Below are 17,438 nucleotides of genomic sequence, written 5' to 3' on the forward strand. Positions count from 1 at the left end.
GCACTGTCTCTGTCTCTCAAAATAAATAAACTTACAAAAATTAAAGATTAGTTGCAATGTGGAATCTGAAACTGTCAGTGAAATTCTCTGCTCCAGTTTATTAAAATTCACTGATCAGGGGCACCTGGGTGGCTCAGTTGTTTAAGCATCTGACTTTGGCTCAGGTCATGATCTCATGGTTTGTGAGTTTGAGTCCCCCCACGTCGGGCTCTGCGCTGACAGCTCAGAGCCTGGACCCTGCTTCAGATTCTGTGTGCCTTTCTCTCTCTGCCCCTCCCCACTCATGCTCTGTCTCTGTCTCTCTCGCACGCTCTCAAAAATAAGTGAACATTAAAGAAAAAAAATTTTTAAAGAAACATCTTGGGGCACCTGGGTTGGCGCAGTCGGTTGAGCGGCCGACTTTGGCTCAGGTCATGATCTCACTGTTTGTGGGTTCGAGCCCCACATCGGGCTCTGTGCTGACAGCTAGGAGCCTGGAACCTGCTTCAGATTCTGTCTCCCTCTTTCTGTGCCCCTCCCCCACTCACACTCTGTCTCTCTCTCTCTCTCTCTCTCTCTCAAATATAAATAAATGTTAAAAAAAAGAGAGAGACCTCTTTACACAGCGAAAGCTCACAATGGCAGATACAAGTTTTCCAACTCATGCATTTTAACTTCCATAATGATTTGATATTTGTATATATTCCAAAATGGTCAACTCAACCAATCTAGTTAACATCCATCACCACACAGAATTACAATTTTTTTCTTGTGATAAGAGCTCTTAAGATCTACTCTCATAGCAACTTTAAAATATATAATATCTAGGGGCGCCTGGGTGGCTCAGTCAAGTGTCCGACTTCAGCTCAGGTCACGATCTCGCAGTTCGTGGGTTCAAGCCCCACATCAGGCTCTGTGCTGACAGCTCAGAACCCGGAGCCTGCTTTGGATTCTGTGTCTGCCTCTCTCTCTGCCCCTCCCCTGCTCACGCTCTATCTCTCTCTCAAAAATAAACATTTTAAAAAATTAAATATATCTTAAACTATAATCATCATGCTGCACATTATATCCCCAGGATTTATTTTATAACTGAAAGTTTATACCTCTTGACCCCCTTCATCCACCCCCATTCCCCGCCTCTAGCAACCCCCAATTCGTTTTCTGTATCTATGAGCTTTGGTTTTGTTTGTTTGTTTGGGATCCCATATATAAGAGAGATCATACAGGATTTGTCTCTCTCTGAGTTATTTCACTTAGCATAATGCCTTCAAGATCCACCTATGTTGTCGCATATGGCAATATTGTGTGTGTGTGTGTGTGTACAAATATATGCCATGTTTTCTTTATCCATTCATCCATCAATGGGCACTTAGTTTGTCTTCATATCTTGGCTATTGTAAATAATGCTGCTATGAATCTGGAGGTACAGGTATCTTTTTGAGTTAGTGTTTTTATTTCCCTCAGATAAATACTCAGAAGTGCAATTGTTGGATTATATGGTTGTTCTATTTTTAGTTTTTTGAGGAACCTCCATATTGTTTCCATAGCGGCCACACCAATTTACATTCCCACCAACAATGCACAAGGGCTGCTTTTCTCCACATCCTCATGAACGCCTTTGTTATTTCTTGTCCTTTTAAATAATTTTTTAATGTTTATTTTTTTGAGAGAGAGAAAGAGAGACAGCATGAGCAGGAGAGGGGCAGAGAGCAAGGGAGACACAGAATCTGAAGCAGGCTCCAGGCTCAGAGCTGTCAGCACAGAGCCCAACGTGGGGCTCAAACCCACAAACAGAGGGATCGTGACCTGAACCGAAGTCAGTTGCTTAACTGACTGAGCCACCCAGGTACCCCTATTTCTTGTCCTTTTGATGGGAGAGTGTTTCTTAATGTACAGATACTTAATATTTAATTTACAAATATTTTAAGATTTTTTTTATCACTTTCTAAAAATTTTTTTTCTAGTTACAGGTCATTTCCCACTTAATAATCCATTCTGAAAATCCATTGTTTCATGCTAAAACAGTAACTGGGGATCTATTTTCCATTATTTTAAATAGAAAACCATGAGGATGCAATTCATATCATACTCAAGCCCCCAATCAGTTTCCTAAAATGTAGCTACATATAGCAAAGTGTCTACATTTGCTATCATGTTAAGATACAAGATGCTTAAAAAAAAAAAAAAAAAAAAAAAAAAAAAAAAAGATACAAGATGCTTAAAATTGGTTCCTGGCCGGGGCGCCTGGGTGGCTCGGTCGGTTAAGCGTCTGACTTCGGCTCAGGTCATGATCTCACAGTCCGTGAGTTCGAGCCCCGCGTCGGGCTCTGTGCTGACAGCTCAGAGCCTGGAGCCTGTTTCAGATTCTGTGTCTCCCTCTCTCTCTGCTCCTCCCCTGTTCATGCTCTGTCTCTCTCTGTCTCAAAAATAAATAAACATTAAAAAAAAAAATTTTTTTTTTTTAAATTGGTTCCTGGCCATCAAATAGTTAATATGGTTATGAACAACAGTTGCTCTGTGTCTTTTCTCCTAGATTTTAAAAATAGAAACTTAAAATCATTTTAAGCCTTTTTACCTCTCCAAAATAAACATTTAAAGCTATAAATTTCTCTATGGAAACCAATTTGACAGTAAATTTCATATATTAAAAAATAAAAAATTAAAAAATTAAAAATAAATAAATAAATAAATAGATTGATAGATTTGAAAATAAAAAAAAAAGCTATAAATTTCTCTGTAAGGTTTATTTTCACTGTATTTACAAAATTTCATATGCTGCATTTTTATTATAATCCAGTTTGAAATATTTCCTGCTTCACTTTTTGGCCTACTAGTTGGTCCATCTTGATTCCATGTGCAATAGGAAAAGAAGAAAAACTGTAGTTTCAGCAATCATTTAGTGTGATATCTTATACCTGTTGATTAGGTCAAAGTAGTTGTCAGCCAGACCTTCTACATCCTTACTGATTTGTCTACTTATTCTTTCAATTACTGAGAGGATAGCTACAATTTCTAACTATGATTGTGGATCTATGTGTTTCTCTCTTAGATCTGTTAGTTTTTGCTTCATGTATTTTGCATTTCTATGCAATAATAATGAGGTAGCAAAAAAGATACATTAAGAAAACAGTTCCATTTCCAACTGCACACAAAAAAGTTAAACACCGGGGCGCCTGGGTGGCTTGGTCGGTTGAGCGTCCGACTTCGGCTCAGGTCATGATCTCACGGTTGGTGAGTTCAAGCCCCACATCAGGCTCTGTGCTGACAGCTCAGAGCCTGGAGCCTGTTTCAGATTCTGTGTCTCCCTCTCTCTCTGCCCCTCCCCTGTTCATGCTCTGTCTCTCTCTGTCTCAAAAATAAATAAACGTTAAAAAAAAAATTTTTTTTAAAGTTAAACACCTACAAGTAAATTTAGCAAGGGAGGTGAAAGACCTGTACTCTAAGAATTGTAAGACATTGATAAAAGAAAGTAAAAACACAAATGAAAAGATATACCATGCTCATGGATCAAAATAATACTGTCAAAATGTTCATATTATCTGTCCCCAAAAATCTACATATTTAATGCAATTCCTATCAAAATATCAATTGCATTTTTCACAATACTAGAACAAATAATCCTCACATGTGTATAGAACCACAAAGGACCTCAAACAGCCAAAGCATTTTAAGAAAGACCAAAGCTGACATATCACAATCCCAGATTGCCAGATACATTACAAATTTATAATAATCAAAAGAGTATGGTACTGGCACAGAAACAGACACATAGATCAATGGAACAGGCTAGAGAACCCAGAAATAAACTCAAGCTTATATGGTCAATCTGTCACAAATGAGGCGAGAATATACAATGGGGAAAAGACAGTCTCTTAATAGATGGCATTGGGAAAACCGGACAGCTACATGCAAAAGAATGACATGGGACCACTTCCATACACCATACACAAAAATAAACCCAAAACGGATTTAAAACCTGATTATGAGACAAAACCATAAAATTCCCAGATGAAAACATTGACAGTAATTTATCAACTGTAGCAACGTTTTCTCTGGTTATGTCTTCTCAGGCAAAAGAAACAAAAGCAAAAATAAATTGTAGGGACTGCACCGAACTAAAGCATTTTGCATAGCAAAGTAAACCATCAACAAACAAAAAGGCAAGCTACTGAATGGGAAAAGATATTTACAAATGATATATCTGATAAAGGATCAACATCCAAAAGGTATAAAGAATCATACAACTCAATCCAAAAAAAGAAAAAAAAGGTTTTAAAATGGGCAGTGGGCTTGAACAGATGTTTTTGCAAAACACAAATACAGATGGCCAACAGACACGTGAGAAGATGTTCAACATCGCTAATCATCAGGGAAATGCAAATCAAAACCACAGTGAGATATTGCCTCACACCAGTCACAATGGCTAAAATCAAAAACACAAGAAATAACAAGTGTTGGCGAGGATGTGGAGAAAAGGGAGTTCTCATGCACTAGTGGTGGGATTGATAATTGATGCAACCACTGTGGAAAATATGGGGTTTCCTCAAAAAATTAAAAACAAATACTGTATGATCCAGTAATTCCACTACAGGGTATTACACAACAAAAACAAAAAACTAATTCAAAAAGATATATGCACCCCTATGTTTATTGCAGTTTATTTGCAATAGCCCAGATATGGAAGCAACCTAAATGTCCGTTGATAGATGAATGGATAAAGAAGATGTGGTATACACCTCATGCTAGTCAGAGTGGCTAAAATGAACAAAACAGGAGACTATAGATGCTGGAGAGGATGTGGAGAAACGGGAACCCTCTTGCACTGTTGGTGGGAATGCAAACTGGTGCAGCCACTCTGGAAAACAGTGTGGAAGTTCCTCAAAAAATTAAAAATAGATCTACCCTATGACCCGGCAATAGCTCTGCTAGGAATTTACTCAAGGGATACAGGAGTGCTGACGCATAGGGGCACTTGTACCCCAATGTTTATAGCAGCACTCTCAACAATATCTAAATTATGGAAAGAGCCTAAATGTCCATCAACTGACGAATGGATAAAGAAATCGTGGTTTATATACACAATGGAATACTACTTGGCAATGAGAAAGAATGAAATATGGCCTTTTGTAGCAACGTGGATGGAACTGGAGAGTGTTATGCTAAGTGAAATAAGTCCTACAGAGAAAGACAGATACCATATGTTTTCACTCTTATGTGGATCCTGAGAAACTTAACAGAAGACCATGGGGGAGGGGAAGGGAAAAAAAAGGTTAGAGAGGGAGGGAGCCAAACCATAAGAGACTCTTAAAAACTGAGAGCAAACTGAAGGTTGACGGGGGGGTAGGGGAGAGGGGAAAGTGGGTGATTGGCATTGAGGAGGGCACCTGTTGGGATGAGCACTGGGTGTTGTATGGAAACCAATTTGACAATAAATTTCATATTAATAAAAAAAAAGATGTGGTATATATACACAATGAAATATTACCCAGACATAAAAAGAATGAAATTCTGTTATTTATGGCCTACGGGTTACTAAGTGAAATAAGCTAGACAAAGAAAGACAAATACCATATGACTTCATATGCAGAATCTAAAAAACAAAACAACAAAAACAGAAACAGACTCATAAATACAGAGAACAAACTGGAGGTTGTCAGGGTGGGAGAGGGGTTGGTGTAGGGGTGTGTCAAATAAGTGAAGGAGATTAAGAGTACAAACTCCCAGTTATAAAATAAAGAGGTCAAGGGGATGAAAAGTACAGCATAGGGAATATAGTCAATATAATAACATCCAGTGACAGATGGTGATACTTACTGTTAACATTACATAATTATTAATTGTTGAATCACTATCTTGTACATGTAAAACTAATGTAACGTATGTCAACTACAATAAGAAAAATTTTTAAATAACTTTTATTTTTTTAATAAATTTTTAAAATGTTTATTTACTTTTGACAGAGAACAAGCAGGGGAGGGACAGAGAGAGAGGGAGACACAGAATCTGAGGCAGGGTCTGACACAGGCTCTGAGCTGTCAGCACAGAGCCTGACGTGGGACTCAAACCCACAAACCGTGAGATCATGACCTGAGTCGAAGTCGGAGGCTTAACCGACTGAGCCACACAGGCACCCCTAAAAATTTTAAATGACTTTTGAACCTGTTATTAGACATGTATACATTGATATTTGTTATATCTTCCTGATATATTTACTTTATATCATTATGAAATATACCTCTTTATCTCTGGTAATACTCTGTCTTAAAGTCTATTTTATCTGATATTAATACTGCCACTCCAACTTTCTTTTGATTAGTGTTTGCATATAACTTCTCCTCCATTTTGATTTCAATCTACTGTGTTTGTATTAAAAATGTATCGAAGGCTCTTATAAACGCAAAACTTAGGTCCTGCTCTTCTATCCAGTCTAACAATCTCTGCCTTTTAATTTGGAATATTTAGGCCATTTACATTGAATGTAGTTATTTGTAGGTTGGATGTAGAGCTGTAAGTTCTCTATTTGTTTTCCTTTTTGTCACTGTTATTCTATTTCTTTCTTGCCTTTGAATTAATTTAATAGTTTTTAGTAGTACATTTTATCTTCACCATTGTCTTTTATTTTTTAAAAAATGACTGGCACTATCTTTTAGAATAGTTCTGAGTGTACAGAAAAATTCATTGGAAAGTGCAGGGAGTTCTCATATTACACTCCCCCACACATAGTTTCCTCTATTAACATTTTCCAGTAGTGAGGTACACTTGTTATAATTGGTGAGCCAATGTTGATACATTATTATTAGCTAAAGTCTACAGTTTACATTAGGGTTCACTCTTTGTCTTGAATATTTCATTAGTTCTGAGAAATGTGTAATGACATGAATCCACCATTATATCATTTATCATTATATAGAATAATTTTACTGCCCTAAAAATCCACTGTGCTCCGCACATTCATCCCTCCCTCCCCAAAACCCTGGAAACCACTGATCTTTTTACTGTCTCCATAGTTTTCCTTTTCCAGAATGTCACACAATTGGAATAATACAGTATGTAGCCTTTACAGACTGGCTTCTTTCACTTAGCAATATGCATTTAAAGTTTCTCCATATCTTCTCATGGTTTAGCTCATTTCTTTTTAGTGCTGAACAATACTCCATTGTCCGGAGGCACCAGTTTCTTTATCCATTCGCCTACTGAAAGCACTCTTGGTTGCTTCCAAGTTTTGGCAATTATGAATAAAGCTGCTATAAACATCCGTAACTGGCCAGTGTCACTTCGCGAGAATTCAGCTCCACTTCCTGCCATGAAGATCTTGGGACACAGTGTGCAGCTACATGCAGGGATCTGAGAGGAGCAGGGTGAGATCCCTAATATTGGTTGTGCAGAGACCCACAGAGCCCATGTCAGGAGAGGGTGAGGACCCGGGAAGGGAGGCCTATATGAAAAGAAATCCTGGATTACTTGGCATGTTTGGACACATGAACATCATGTTTTCGTTTTTGTCAAAAGCTGGGGATGAGTTGGCCACAGGTTCATGGAAAACGTCCGTTGTTAATTTCAAGGAAAACAAGAAAGATAATGAGGTCATGGAACACTGTATACTTCACCAGTGGATGATGTTTATGATCTTAATAAAGTAGAATACTGATTTTGGGGGGGAAAAAATCCAGAACTATTGGCATTGTGAAGAGAAAAGGTCATGCGTTGAGTTGGGAGTTCCAGGAGTCTATCCCAAAGTTCAGTAATAAGAAGTCAGTAATCACACCCAAAATGGAAATAATCAGAATAGCAGTGTACTCATTGTTTCCCATAAATACAGAAGCATATTACCAAAGAAAGGGCTGCTTATGGGGGTGGAAATACAGAGTAGGAGGGCAAAACGATAGTAAAACTGACTGAAATGATGCATTATTAGTTTGATTTAACATTGAAATATAGATGAGTGTAATTTACCACAGTAACAGATTAATCGAGAAAATAAATGACTATGATGATGAGAGAAAAGCACTGATGGAATTCAATACCAATTTATACAAAACTAAACTAAAAATAGAAGAAAACATGCTTAAAATATTAAAAGATATCTACCAAGAGCCCAGACAAGCCCCATACTTAATGACTTCAGTCCTGTCATCCCCACCTCTATTCAAGTTTGTGTTGGAGATCTTAGAAAGAACACTTGGGTGGTGGGGGGCACCTGGGAGGCTCAGGTGGTTAAGCATCGGGCTCTTGATTTTGGCTCAGGTCATGTTTTCACAGTCATGAGATTGAACCCTACATCAGGCTCTGTGCTGACAGCATGGAGCCTGCTTGGGATTCTCTCTGTCTCTCTCTCTGTCTTTCTCTCTCTCTCTCCACCCCTCCCCCAATAAACAACAAAAAGCTTCTTTCTAAAAAAAGAAAAGAAAAGAAAAGAGAAAGAAAGAAAGAAAGAAAGAAAGAAAGAAAGAAAGAAAAGACAGAGAGAGAGAGGTGGGGGGAAGAGGAGGGAGGGAGAGGGAGGGGAGAGGAGAGGGGACACTCGGGCCAGAAAACATGGCAGAGAGTTTGGAGAACAAGAAACAAAACCATCAATAATCACAGATGATATTGGAAATAGGTTATTAGAACTGAAAAGAAATGTTTGCAATGTTGCTGGGTACAAAATCTGTATACAAGATCAGTAATAGTCTTTAAACCAAACAAGTAGATAACATAGTTTTCAAAAAGACAGCATTGACAATAACCACAAAACTTGAAATGCATCTCAGGGAAAATCTGACACAAGTCATGCAAGGTATTTACAGACAAAAATATGGAGATTTATTGACAAACATATAGGAAGACCCAAACAAGTGAAGAGAGAGACTTACTCAAGGATGGATGAAGGGGCTCACAATTGTTGGGGTGGCATTCACCCAGATTAACATGAAAATCCAGTGTGGTTTCGTTCCGCACCCCAGCAAGGCTCTGCATGCCAAGCGACAGTCTCATCTAATATGCATGTAGAAAGGGCCAAGAACAACGCAGAAGAAGGCACTGAACAATCAGTACAGACACCTCTCTAGTAAGAGTGGAAATGCAAGTGAGGACACGGAGACGCATTTCCCAACAAAAAAGGAGAAGACAAAGTGAAGGGGTGCTGAGATGGGGACCTGGGGCTGTGTGCTGCTGGGGGCTATAACTCTCTGAACCCCCATCTCCACACCACACGGTGCAATCACACATGGGTGTGGGACCTACGGAAACAGGAAGACAGGTAAAGCATTTTCCTTGCCCTGTGGACTATGAAAGTGAGAAAGGACATGATCCAGGGGTGACTTACTGCCATTTGTCCGCACAGTGGAATCAGTGGGACACAATGTGTCAGAGGAAATATGCCGCAGGCACAGGGAGAACCACAGATCAATCTCAGACACATAATGCTGAGTGCAAGAAAGCATATTACGGGAAGATCAAATATAGTATGATACCATCATGTACAGTTTAAAAGCATGCAAAAACAATACTGTATCCTGTGCGTGGACACACACTTTTGTGGTAGAAGGACAAAAATATGGCAATGGTCCGTAACCAGCTTGAGTGAAGTGTGGCCAGAAAGACGAGGCGGAGGCTCTGGCTGCTCCTGTAATACATTATGGTTAATAGATGTTACCTGTATATATTTAAGAGTAAAAGAGAAATGTGGACCAAACATGGGAAACAACACTTTAAAATCTTAAAATTTGGGGTTTTAGTTTGACGTTTCCTAGCAGCGCACACTGAATCTCAATGCTGATACGTGTGTGTTCTTTATATGCAACGCTTTGTGTCTAACATTTTCCTCAATCAAAATAAAAGAAGCATGCGAGAGGCTGCTCTAAGACTCTCCACACGCAGCTACTGGGCATTTGGAATGCAGCTGGTCCAAACTGAGATGTGCTCTATGTATAAAATACATACAGATTTCTGTACTTAGCGTGGAAAAAAAGAAAAGAATGTAAAATCTCTTTGCCCTCCAGTTCTCCCAAGAGCAAGCACAGGCACTTGAATCAGGGTGAGTGGCAGTTAGGGAGTGTGGGGCACCCTCTGGAACCCCCAGCATCTGGCCCAGCTGACAGTTGTTGAATGAAACACTGAATGAGGTGAGTTAGCAGAGTGCTGAGTTGAAGAGCTCGGAGGTGGGTGTGTACAGGGCATGTAGGACAGGATTCCGGGGGTGAGTGACGGGAGTCACTCAGCCAAGAAGGGGAAGATGTGAAATTTGTGGCAAAGGCTGAGTTCAGGGTCCTCAGGGACCCGGAAGAGGGACGTGAGCAGGTGGCTGGTTATAAGCACCCAGGGGTCAGAAGGGACATGGAGATTATCACACTACCCACCCTGTGCCTGGGTTTACAAAACTCCCACAAATGCTGCTTAGAAACAGAAAATTGGTCCTGCCTTGCGGCTGGACTGAGTTCAGATGGCAGTTCTCACGCCGGCTCTAACCTGGGCACAGAACCGAGTTCCCCAAGTCTCAGCTTTCCCACCTGTAAAGCCATCGTTTTCAAGATTAAAGGAGGCAGTGAAACCAAAGTGCCTGGCCCATGCCAAGCACTCCATACAAATTAGCCATCGATCAGGCGGTGCCCAGGCCGCCGACAAAGATGATGGTGTGTGCCCAGGTGAAGTTTGAAAATATCCAAAAACAATACTGTATAGTGTGCATGGACGGACCCTTGGAATCCCGGGGGCTGGCCTGCAGTCTTTATAAATGCTTGTTGGTTGGGCAAGTGAGGACAAGACGTCCGGCAGCTGGCGGGGCCTTCTTTCCCCCAGCCTCAGGCTGGACTGGGTCGGAAGAGGTGAGGGAGGCGGCAAGTGGCGGGCAGAGCTCATGCTGGGAGTGGCTCCACCGTGGAGAACCAAAGTAACGCACTTAGGGAAAAATAACCTGAGTTACACCAAATAGGCAAGAGGGACCCTCAGGGGCACGCCCCCGGGGACAAGAAGGGGGAATACAGAGCAGACGCTGTCCTGCAGGGGAATCAAGGGAGGTCTCAGCAAAGGTGATGTCCCAGCTGAGCCAGGACAAGAGGACACAGGGTTGGGGGACAGGGGACGGGCACTCTTACAGAGGCTGGGAGGTGAGAGAGCAGGCAGAAGGAAAGCTCATAAGATGAACAAGATGGAGGCTGACCCAATGTCCTGCAAATGCCCTGGGGTAGAGGGGCCTACAGGGATTCCTGCCAGAGGGAGAAGGTCACCTTCAGAATAGCCTGGGATCCTGAGGCCTTTGTTTCCCAGAAGGACTGGCAGCCCCTCCCCACCTCCCAGGCACTGAAGCCACTCCTGCCCCAACCCTACACGGAGAAGAGAATGACATATGCCAGTCTGGATTTGCAAAATAATTCAGTTACTGTGGCTGTTACCTCAAAATATTTGCAAATAAACCAAATATAACTTATTTTCAGAAAGCATTTCCCCTTGGGCAATTAATTTTAATGTTTCTGCTTTTTTTAGAATATTCATCTGGAAGATCTATTCAGCTCCCTAAATACCCATGGTCTGATGAGGGCTCCAACGGCTTTATTCCCCAGCAGCACGTCCCAGGGAGGGAGTGCCTGTCCTCTGAGGTCCTGAGCAGCTAGACCCGCACAGAAAGGCTTGAAGGCTTCCTGCAGAAAAGAATGAGCAAACCACAAACCTGAAATGAGCTCTGCACTGAGTTCAAGATTTGTCCCCCAAAATTCTGGTCCACACAGAGCGTGGCCTTATTTGCAGATCACGCTGGATTAGAGTGGGCCCTAAAGCCAATGAGAATGTCTTTGTAAGACACACAGAAGGGCACCCAGAGACAGAGGAGAGGGCTGCACGAAGGCAGAAGCAGAGATTGGAATGATGAGTCTCTAAGCCCAGGAGCACCAAGGAACACCAGCATCCACCAGAGGCCGGGAGAAAGGTCTGGAATCGATTAGTCCTCAGAGCATCCAGGAGGAAGCAACCGTTCCAACATCTTGATCTCAGACTATGAGAGAATAAATATTTGCTGTTTGAAGCCACCCAATTTGTGGTACTTTGTGACGAAAGCCACAGGAAACGAATTTGAACCCCAGGTACCTGAGGTGGTCCAGGCCCCCACTACCAGCCCCACACTTTGCTCCAGAGACACACCCTCCTTCCTCAGCCAGTCAGCACCACAGCTGGTTCTGCTGTCCCACTGCACACCCAGGATCTGATGTTTGCCACACTATTCATTCAAAGGGCCCTACCAGATAGGAGCCCCCCGTCAGACTGTCCCCAGGCCCTGGTGGCTCACAGAGAAGGCTGCGGGGTCAGGCTGAGCTGGGTCCATGAGATTTTGCTTCCCTTCGGGAACAGGGCAGTTCTTGAAGGCCAGTTTCTTAGTGGGACAGCACAGTCTGTCCCGCATTTTGGGGAAATGTTGCATCAGGAGTAGAGGCGAAGAAAGAAATCAGGCTGGTGGTTTAGGAATAGGGTAAGGACCACAGCAGGTGCACAAGGTCAAAGCTGGGGCCTGAGTGTTGGGGAGATGGGCAGGTGAGGTGGGGCACCCCTCCAGCAGCCGGGGACACCTCTGTCCACCCGCTTACATGTTCTGCACATTCCTGGTAGACCTGGCCACACTCAGGCACAGTCTTCAGGGCCAGGACAAGAGCCATGCAGAGACAAGGCATAAAGGATCGTTGGCACGTTTAAAGGAGTGTGTTGTGCTTTCACACAGATTTTATTGACCCTAAAGTGGCAAGACATATTATTGGCATTCTGTTGAGGATAGATGGCAGATGAAAAGGCAAATCAGAGATCAGGGCTTCTCTAGGTGAAATTCTCATGTGTAAATCGATTCCCCTCAAAACATGGAGATTTTAAGAAAACTATTAGAAACACGGCTCTGTGGTAGGAACCATCAGGCTTTCTCCTGCCACCCCAGGAAGTCCTTGGAGAATTCAGATTGGGGACGTGACAATATATGAATACTATTTTCCTAGGTTAATTTTTTCCCATTTTGTTGGTGTTTTGTTACTGTGTTAAAGAGTGGCAAATTAAGCAGATATTGGATCATCTGGAAAGTAAACCAGTTGACATTAGGCTGTGGCCTCTGTCTCATATAAAAAACAGGTACACAGATACATAAAGTTGGTACATATCTTTATGCCAGAATTCATTTTTCTTATGGTCTCTATCATTTATTAATGTTCTTTCTTGATGAGAAAGCAGTGATTTGAGGGTAATAATAACCTCGAGGGCCCCATGGGACAGCGTGGCATGTAGGCAGCCCTTGCTCAGTGGGCGAGTAGACCTCCAGGTGACCCAAAGAGGTCAGCACCAACCAAGCCGTGGCAGTGTCGGCACAACACGGACCCACCTAGGCACCTAGGAGGTCAGCCTGCCCCACAGCACTCGCACGGATGCCAGAGCACCTCTGATGTGGCTTGCTGTGCTGTGCAGGCATCCAGGTAAGGGGTCACCCCGCTATCTTCCCCCGGCACGTGACAGAGTGTGCAGGCCTGCGCGAATCTCTGCACCCGCCAGGTACCCTCCACGGCATGCCTACCGCGTGCATACCCTCTACGCTGCAAGGGGACGCGCCAGTCTACAGTCGGGCCTCTCCAACTCAGACAGATTCGACCCGGACACCCCGGGCAGGGCTGCTGGCCTGGCCCTCAGACACTTCTCATGAGGCACTATATGTGTGTGTGCTTGCGTGCGTGTGTGTATGTCCCACACAGTGTGTGTGTGCATGTGCAGACATATGCACGTGGAACGTGTGGGCACTTATTCCTACACATGCATGCATGTGCATTTGTCCTTGTGTGCACGTATGTTCACTCGTGTGCGCCTGTACTTGTGTGTGCATTCACGCACCTGCACGTGTGTGTGTGTGTGTGTGTGTGTGCATGTTCAAGTCTTCTGCCTGAACTGTGTCCTGACACCAGCCAGGAGTAAAATCTTTATCACCAGCAGCTTGATCTTCATCACAAACACTATCTGACTGGTTTTTAAAATTAAATGATTAATTGACTTTCAGTCAAAACTTCAGTTGCATGGTTCAGATTTGTGTTGCCAAGGGCAGAACACCCCCTCTGACCAAAGAGAGTCCTGTAAACCCAGATGCCTGAAACCCTGGGAGGGCCTGTTTAGCAATCTAAGAAAACATGCCTTGTTTGGTGGCTACCCCCTGTGTTATCTTAGTTAAATTATTCCCTTAAAAGTAAACAATCTTTATGTTTAAAATAATAACTTACAAACTCAGCATTAAGTCATGTAACAATGCTAAAATGTGTTTAGTTTAATTCCGGTACTTTGTCATAATCATAAACTCTTGATCTGGCCTCCACCAGGCCAAGCGTTCGTTACTTATTATTCTGAGAAGCAGAGTAAGACCCATTTTAGGAAAGTTCCAGGAACTGGCACTATTTTCTAGAGCACAAAGAATCCATTTTAAACAACTAAAACTTACGGGAAGTAGAATGGACGTGAATAAGAAGTGAGGGCCGCGAGGCGGAGCCCCGCAGGGGCAGGAGTGGTCCCGAGGAAGTCACTCCTAACTGGAAGGAGGTTCAGTAGCTTCCTAATTCTCCACTCATTTCCCTGAGTACTGATCTTTGGAACAATGTGAGTTTGGGGAGACTTGATTTTATTTCCTCTCATAAACTCTAAAAAATAAAACCCTGGTATCCCACATCATTATATCAGCCTCAATAAAGTGGAGTTGACAATATCCGTGGAGTTAGACACACTTGCATCTTTAAAAATCTCATCTAGTCCGTTGGGCATGTAGAAGTTTGCCAGGGGAAAAGCAGCTGCCTGCACACCCCAGATGCTCCCTGCTGCCCTGGCCAGATGACCACCCAGATGGCATGATGCTCCTGTCGGGCTCCTGTGCTGGCCCCACCCACCTCACCCCCTTCTGCCTTCTGTTCCATCTCAAGAAATGTCTGAAAGTTGAGAGAGGTCACTGATTTGGATTGCAAATTTGAAAGATTCATAAGGCATATGACATTTTAAGCTGTACAAACCATGTAAGATGAAACACTTCAGAAAACAAGAAAGGTACTGGGAGGTCTGACGTCTTGTGTCCATGCTGCCCACGTGTTTGCTCTGCTGGGGTGGTCCTTGCCCGGCGGCCTTCTGCAGGAACCCACCGTGTGCCCGTCTATCCAGTGCACAGTGGCCTAGCCACCTCCACTGGGTGAGCTCTGGGTGGTCAGCCCTGCAGCTGCCTATGAGATATCTGCTCCGGGAGTGGAGAGCAGCCCTGCTCAGGAAGCAGGAAACCCCTGGCAATTCCTTCTTGATTTGACTTAGGTAGGTGGGGAAAAGTATCTTAAAAGCCACTTTTGCTGCCACTTATCACATTTCCTGCTTAGGTTGATGACCACCGGGCTGGTGGTACCAGGGCAGGTGATGGGCCAGGCTGCGAGGACCAGCGGTGGGACTAGTTGAGCCATGCCCTCAGCCTGGCTGAATCCCGAGGCTGAATATGGACCAGTATCTGAAGAGGCCTGTGGTTCAGAACCTACTAACTTGGCTGTGAATCACCCTCTTTCCTCAGGCAGCATCAACATAACAAGGAGATCTCCATGTTACACGGCAAGGATCAGGTGCTGACCGGCGACAGGTCCCCTCCACTCCTCTGCATGGAAGCCGGGCCTCCTGTCTCCAGCAGCCTCCACTGCAGCTGGGCAGCCCCGCCAGGTCCAAGCTGGGGTGGGGGCCCTGATTGTCTAAGTACAGGAGACTGTGGCTTTGGGCAAGGAACGTGGAGCTGAGGAGAGGTCTTATCCCAGAGCCGGCACCTGGAAACTCCACCTCCATCCCTAACTCCGGCTACTTTCCCACAATCAGAAGTGAACCCCTTTACGCTGCAAAGGCATTACACATTATTTGTTCATTATCACCTAAAGTGTGGTGCTCACCCCTGGCAGAGCACTGGGTGTGTCCCTACCTCCTTTGGCTCGGGGCACACACTATTCAGGTCAGGGTGGGGCCATTCCGCTCTTCCGCTACACTATTCTGCTCCAAGCACCTTAAGAATCATCGGCACACCTCCCCGGCGCCACAATCCCAGCACGTGGGGTTGTGCTACCTTTTGCCCGAGACTCTGAGCCTGCTTGGCTCCCAGCCAGGCCACCAGACTGGATGGAAGCGTATTTTGCCGTCACCGAGAATACATTTCATATTGTGCGGGTAAGCATCCTAAGGATTTAAAAGTATGACCTTCACATCAGTTAAGGCTATTTAAGGGGTGTATTTTAAATGAAATGCTATAATATGCAAAAATTACCAGATCACTGAATTAATCAACAGGAAAATAATCTTTGCCAGAAAAAAACTATGACTGTGATTTTCCAAAATAGGATTGGATTGTTCATATATACTAACCAAAAATAAGCTCAGCTTTGCAGTAGAAACCCCACCGCCAATTTCCAAAAAAAGAAACGTTTGGGACCTGGTACACACACAGGGGAAGTTAACTGCAGGAAGAGGTTGGATGGAGGCAACCGCTCAGCAGAAAACTCCAACTCAGCGTTTGTCTGACCAGATCCAACCACTGGCCCCAAAGTGGGTTGTGTGTCGACACCCTCTAACTCCAATTTGATGAATATCTCCAATAACATAGCAATTAATTTAATAAAGGAACTAACCAATTTTAAATTGCAATAAATTTACCAAACATTTTCACTGTTTATGGAGAGCTTTACAGTAAGAAAGTATCAACAAAAGCAGGCACATCCGTGTACAAAGTGTCGCTTGTTGGGTGCGTTTTCACTTCTGCCATTCTGCTCCTTCTGTCCTCTCGGCGAGGGTTCTTCCTCCCGCGAAATCACCCTCTCTTTCTGAGCTCTCACCCTGGACCGGACTTTGCCAAAGAGAAGTGCGATGGGGGCGAGGCAGCCCCGAAACATTTATTGTAAACTTTAAAACGGAATCCGGAAACGAACAGACACAGAAAAGAAGAGAAACCTCCCAGACACAGAAATGGTAATACTGGAGGCCCAGTCTCTCGGCGAGGGGCCCTCAGCGACGCGAGGCCAGTCCGCCCCTGAAGGTGCATCTCCGCGGCATGTCCACGGCAGGCCTGGTCCTCGCTCGCGGGCGGCGGGCGGTGGTCGGCCGGGGAGGCCCGCGCCGGCTGGCGCGCCGTCCGTCCGTCCGTCCGTCCTTCCGGGGAGGGCCCCGGGGCTCAGCAGGCCCGGCTCGGCTCCCAGGGGCGCGCGGCCTCGCAGGGCTGCCGGCAGCAGTAGGGGTAGGAGGCGTTGAGGTCGGGGTCCGAGGGCGCGTACCCCGGCAGCTCCACCGACGGGTGCCCTCCGCAGCACACCTCCACACCCGCCTCGTCGAGCGCGTGGAAGACGCCCACGTTGATGTAGGAGACTGCGTGGTGCGCCCCGAAGCCAGCGCAGTCCCCCGGGGCGGCCACGTCCGAGTCCTCCGGGGACAGGATGGAAGCGTCGCTCGGCCGCGGCTGCAGCCGCCGACCGCGCCGGCCCCGCCGG

The 17,438-nt window shown here is 44.4% G+C and overlaps 1 protein-coding gene across 1 annotated transcript in view; it reads left to right on the forward strand.

The window, feature by feature from the left end:
- PIGG (phosphatidylinositol glycan anchor biosynthesis class G) overlaps window positions 1–11,550 on the forward strand; it is a 55,703-nt gene extending 44,153 nt beyond the window's left edge. Inside the window, exon 11 of the mRNA XM_049630110.1 lies at window positions 11,440–11,550. Coding sequence (XP_049486067.1) covers window positions 11,440–11,473 — 34 coding nt within the window. The 3' untranslated portion in view covers window positions 11,474–11,550. The remainder of the gene's footprint in view (window positions 1–11,439) is intronic.
- The last annotated feature ends 5,888 nt before the right edge of the window (window positions 11,551–17,438 follow it).

The sequence above is a fragment of the Panthera uncia genome, chromosome B1 (genome assembly GCF_023721935.1).
Source record: "Panthera uncia isolate 11264 chromosome B1, Puncia_PCG_1.0, whole genome shotgun sequence".
Taxonomy (NCBI): Eukaryota; Metazoa; Chordata; class Mammalia; order Carnivora; family Felidae; genus Panthera; species Panthera uncia.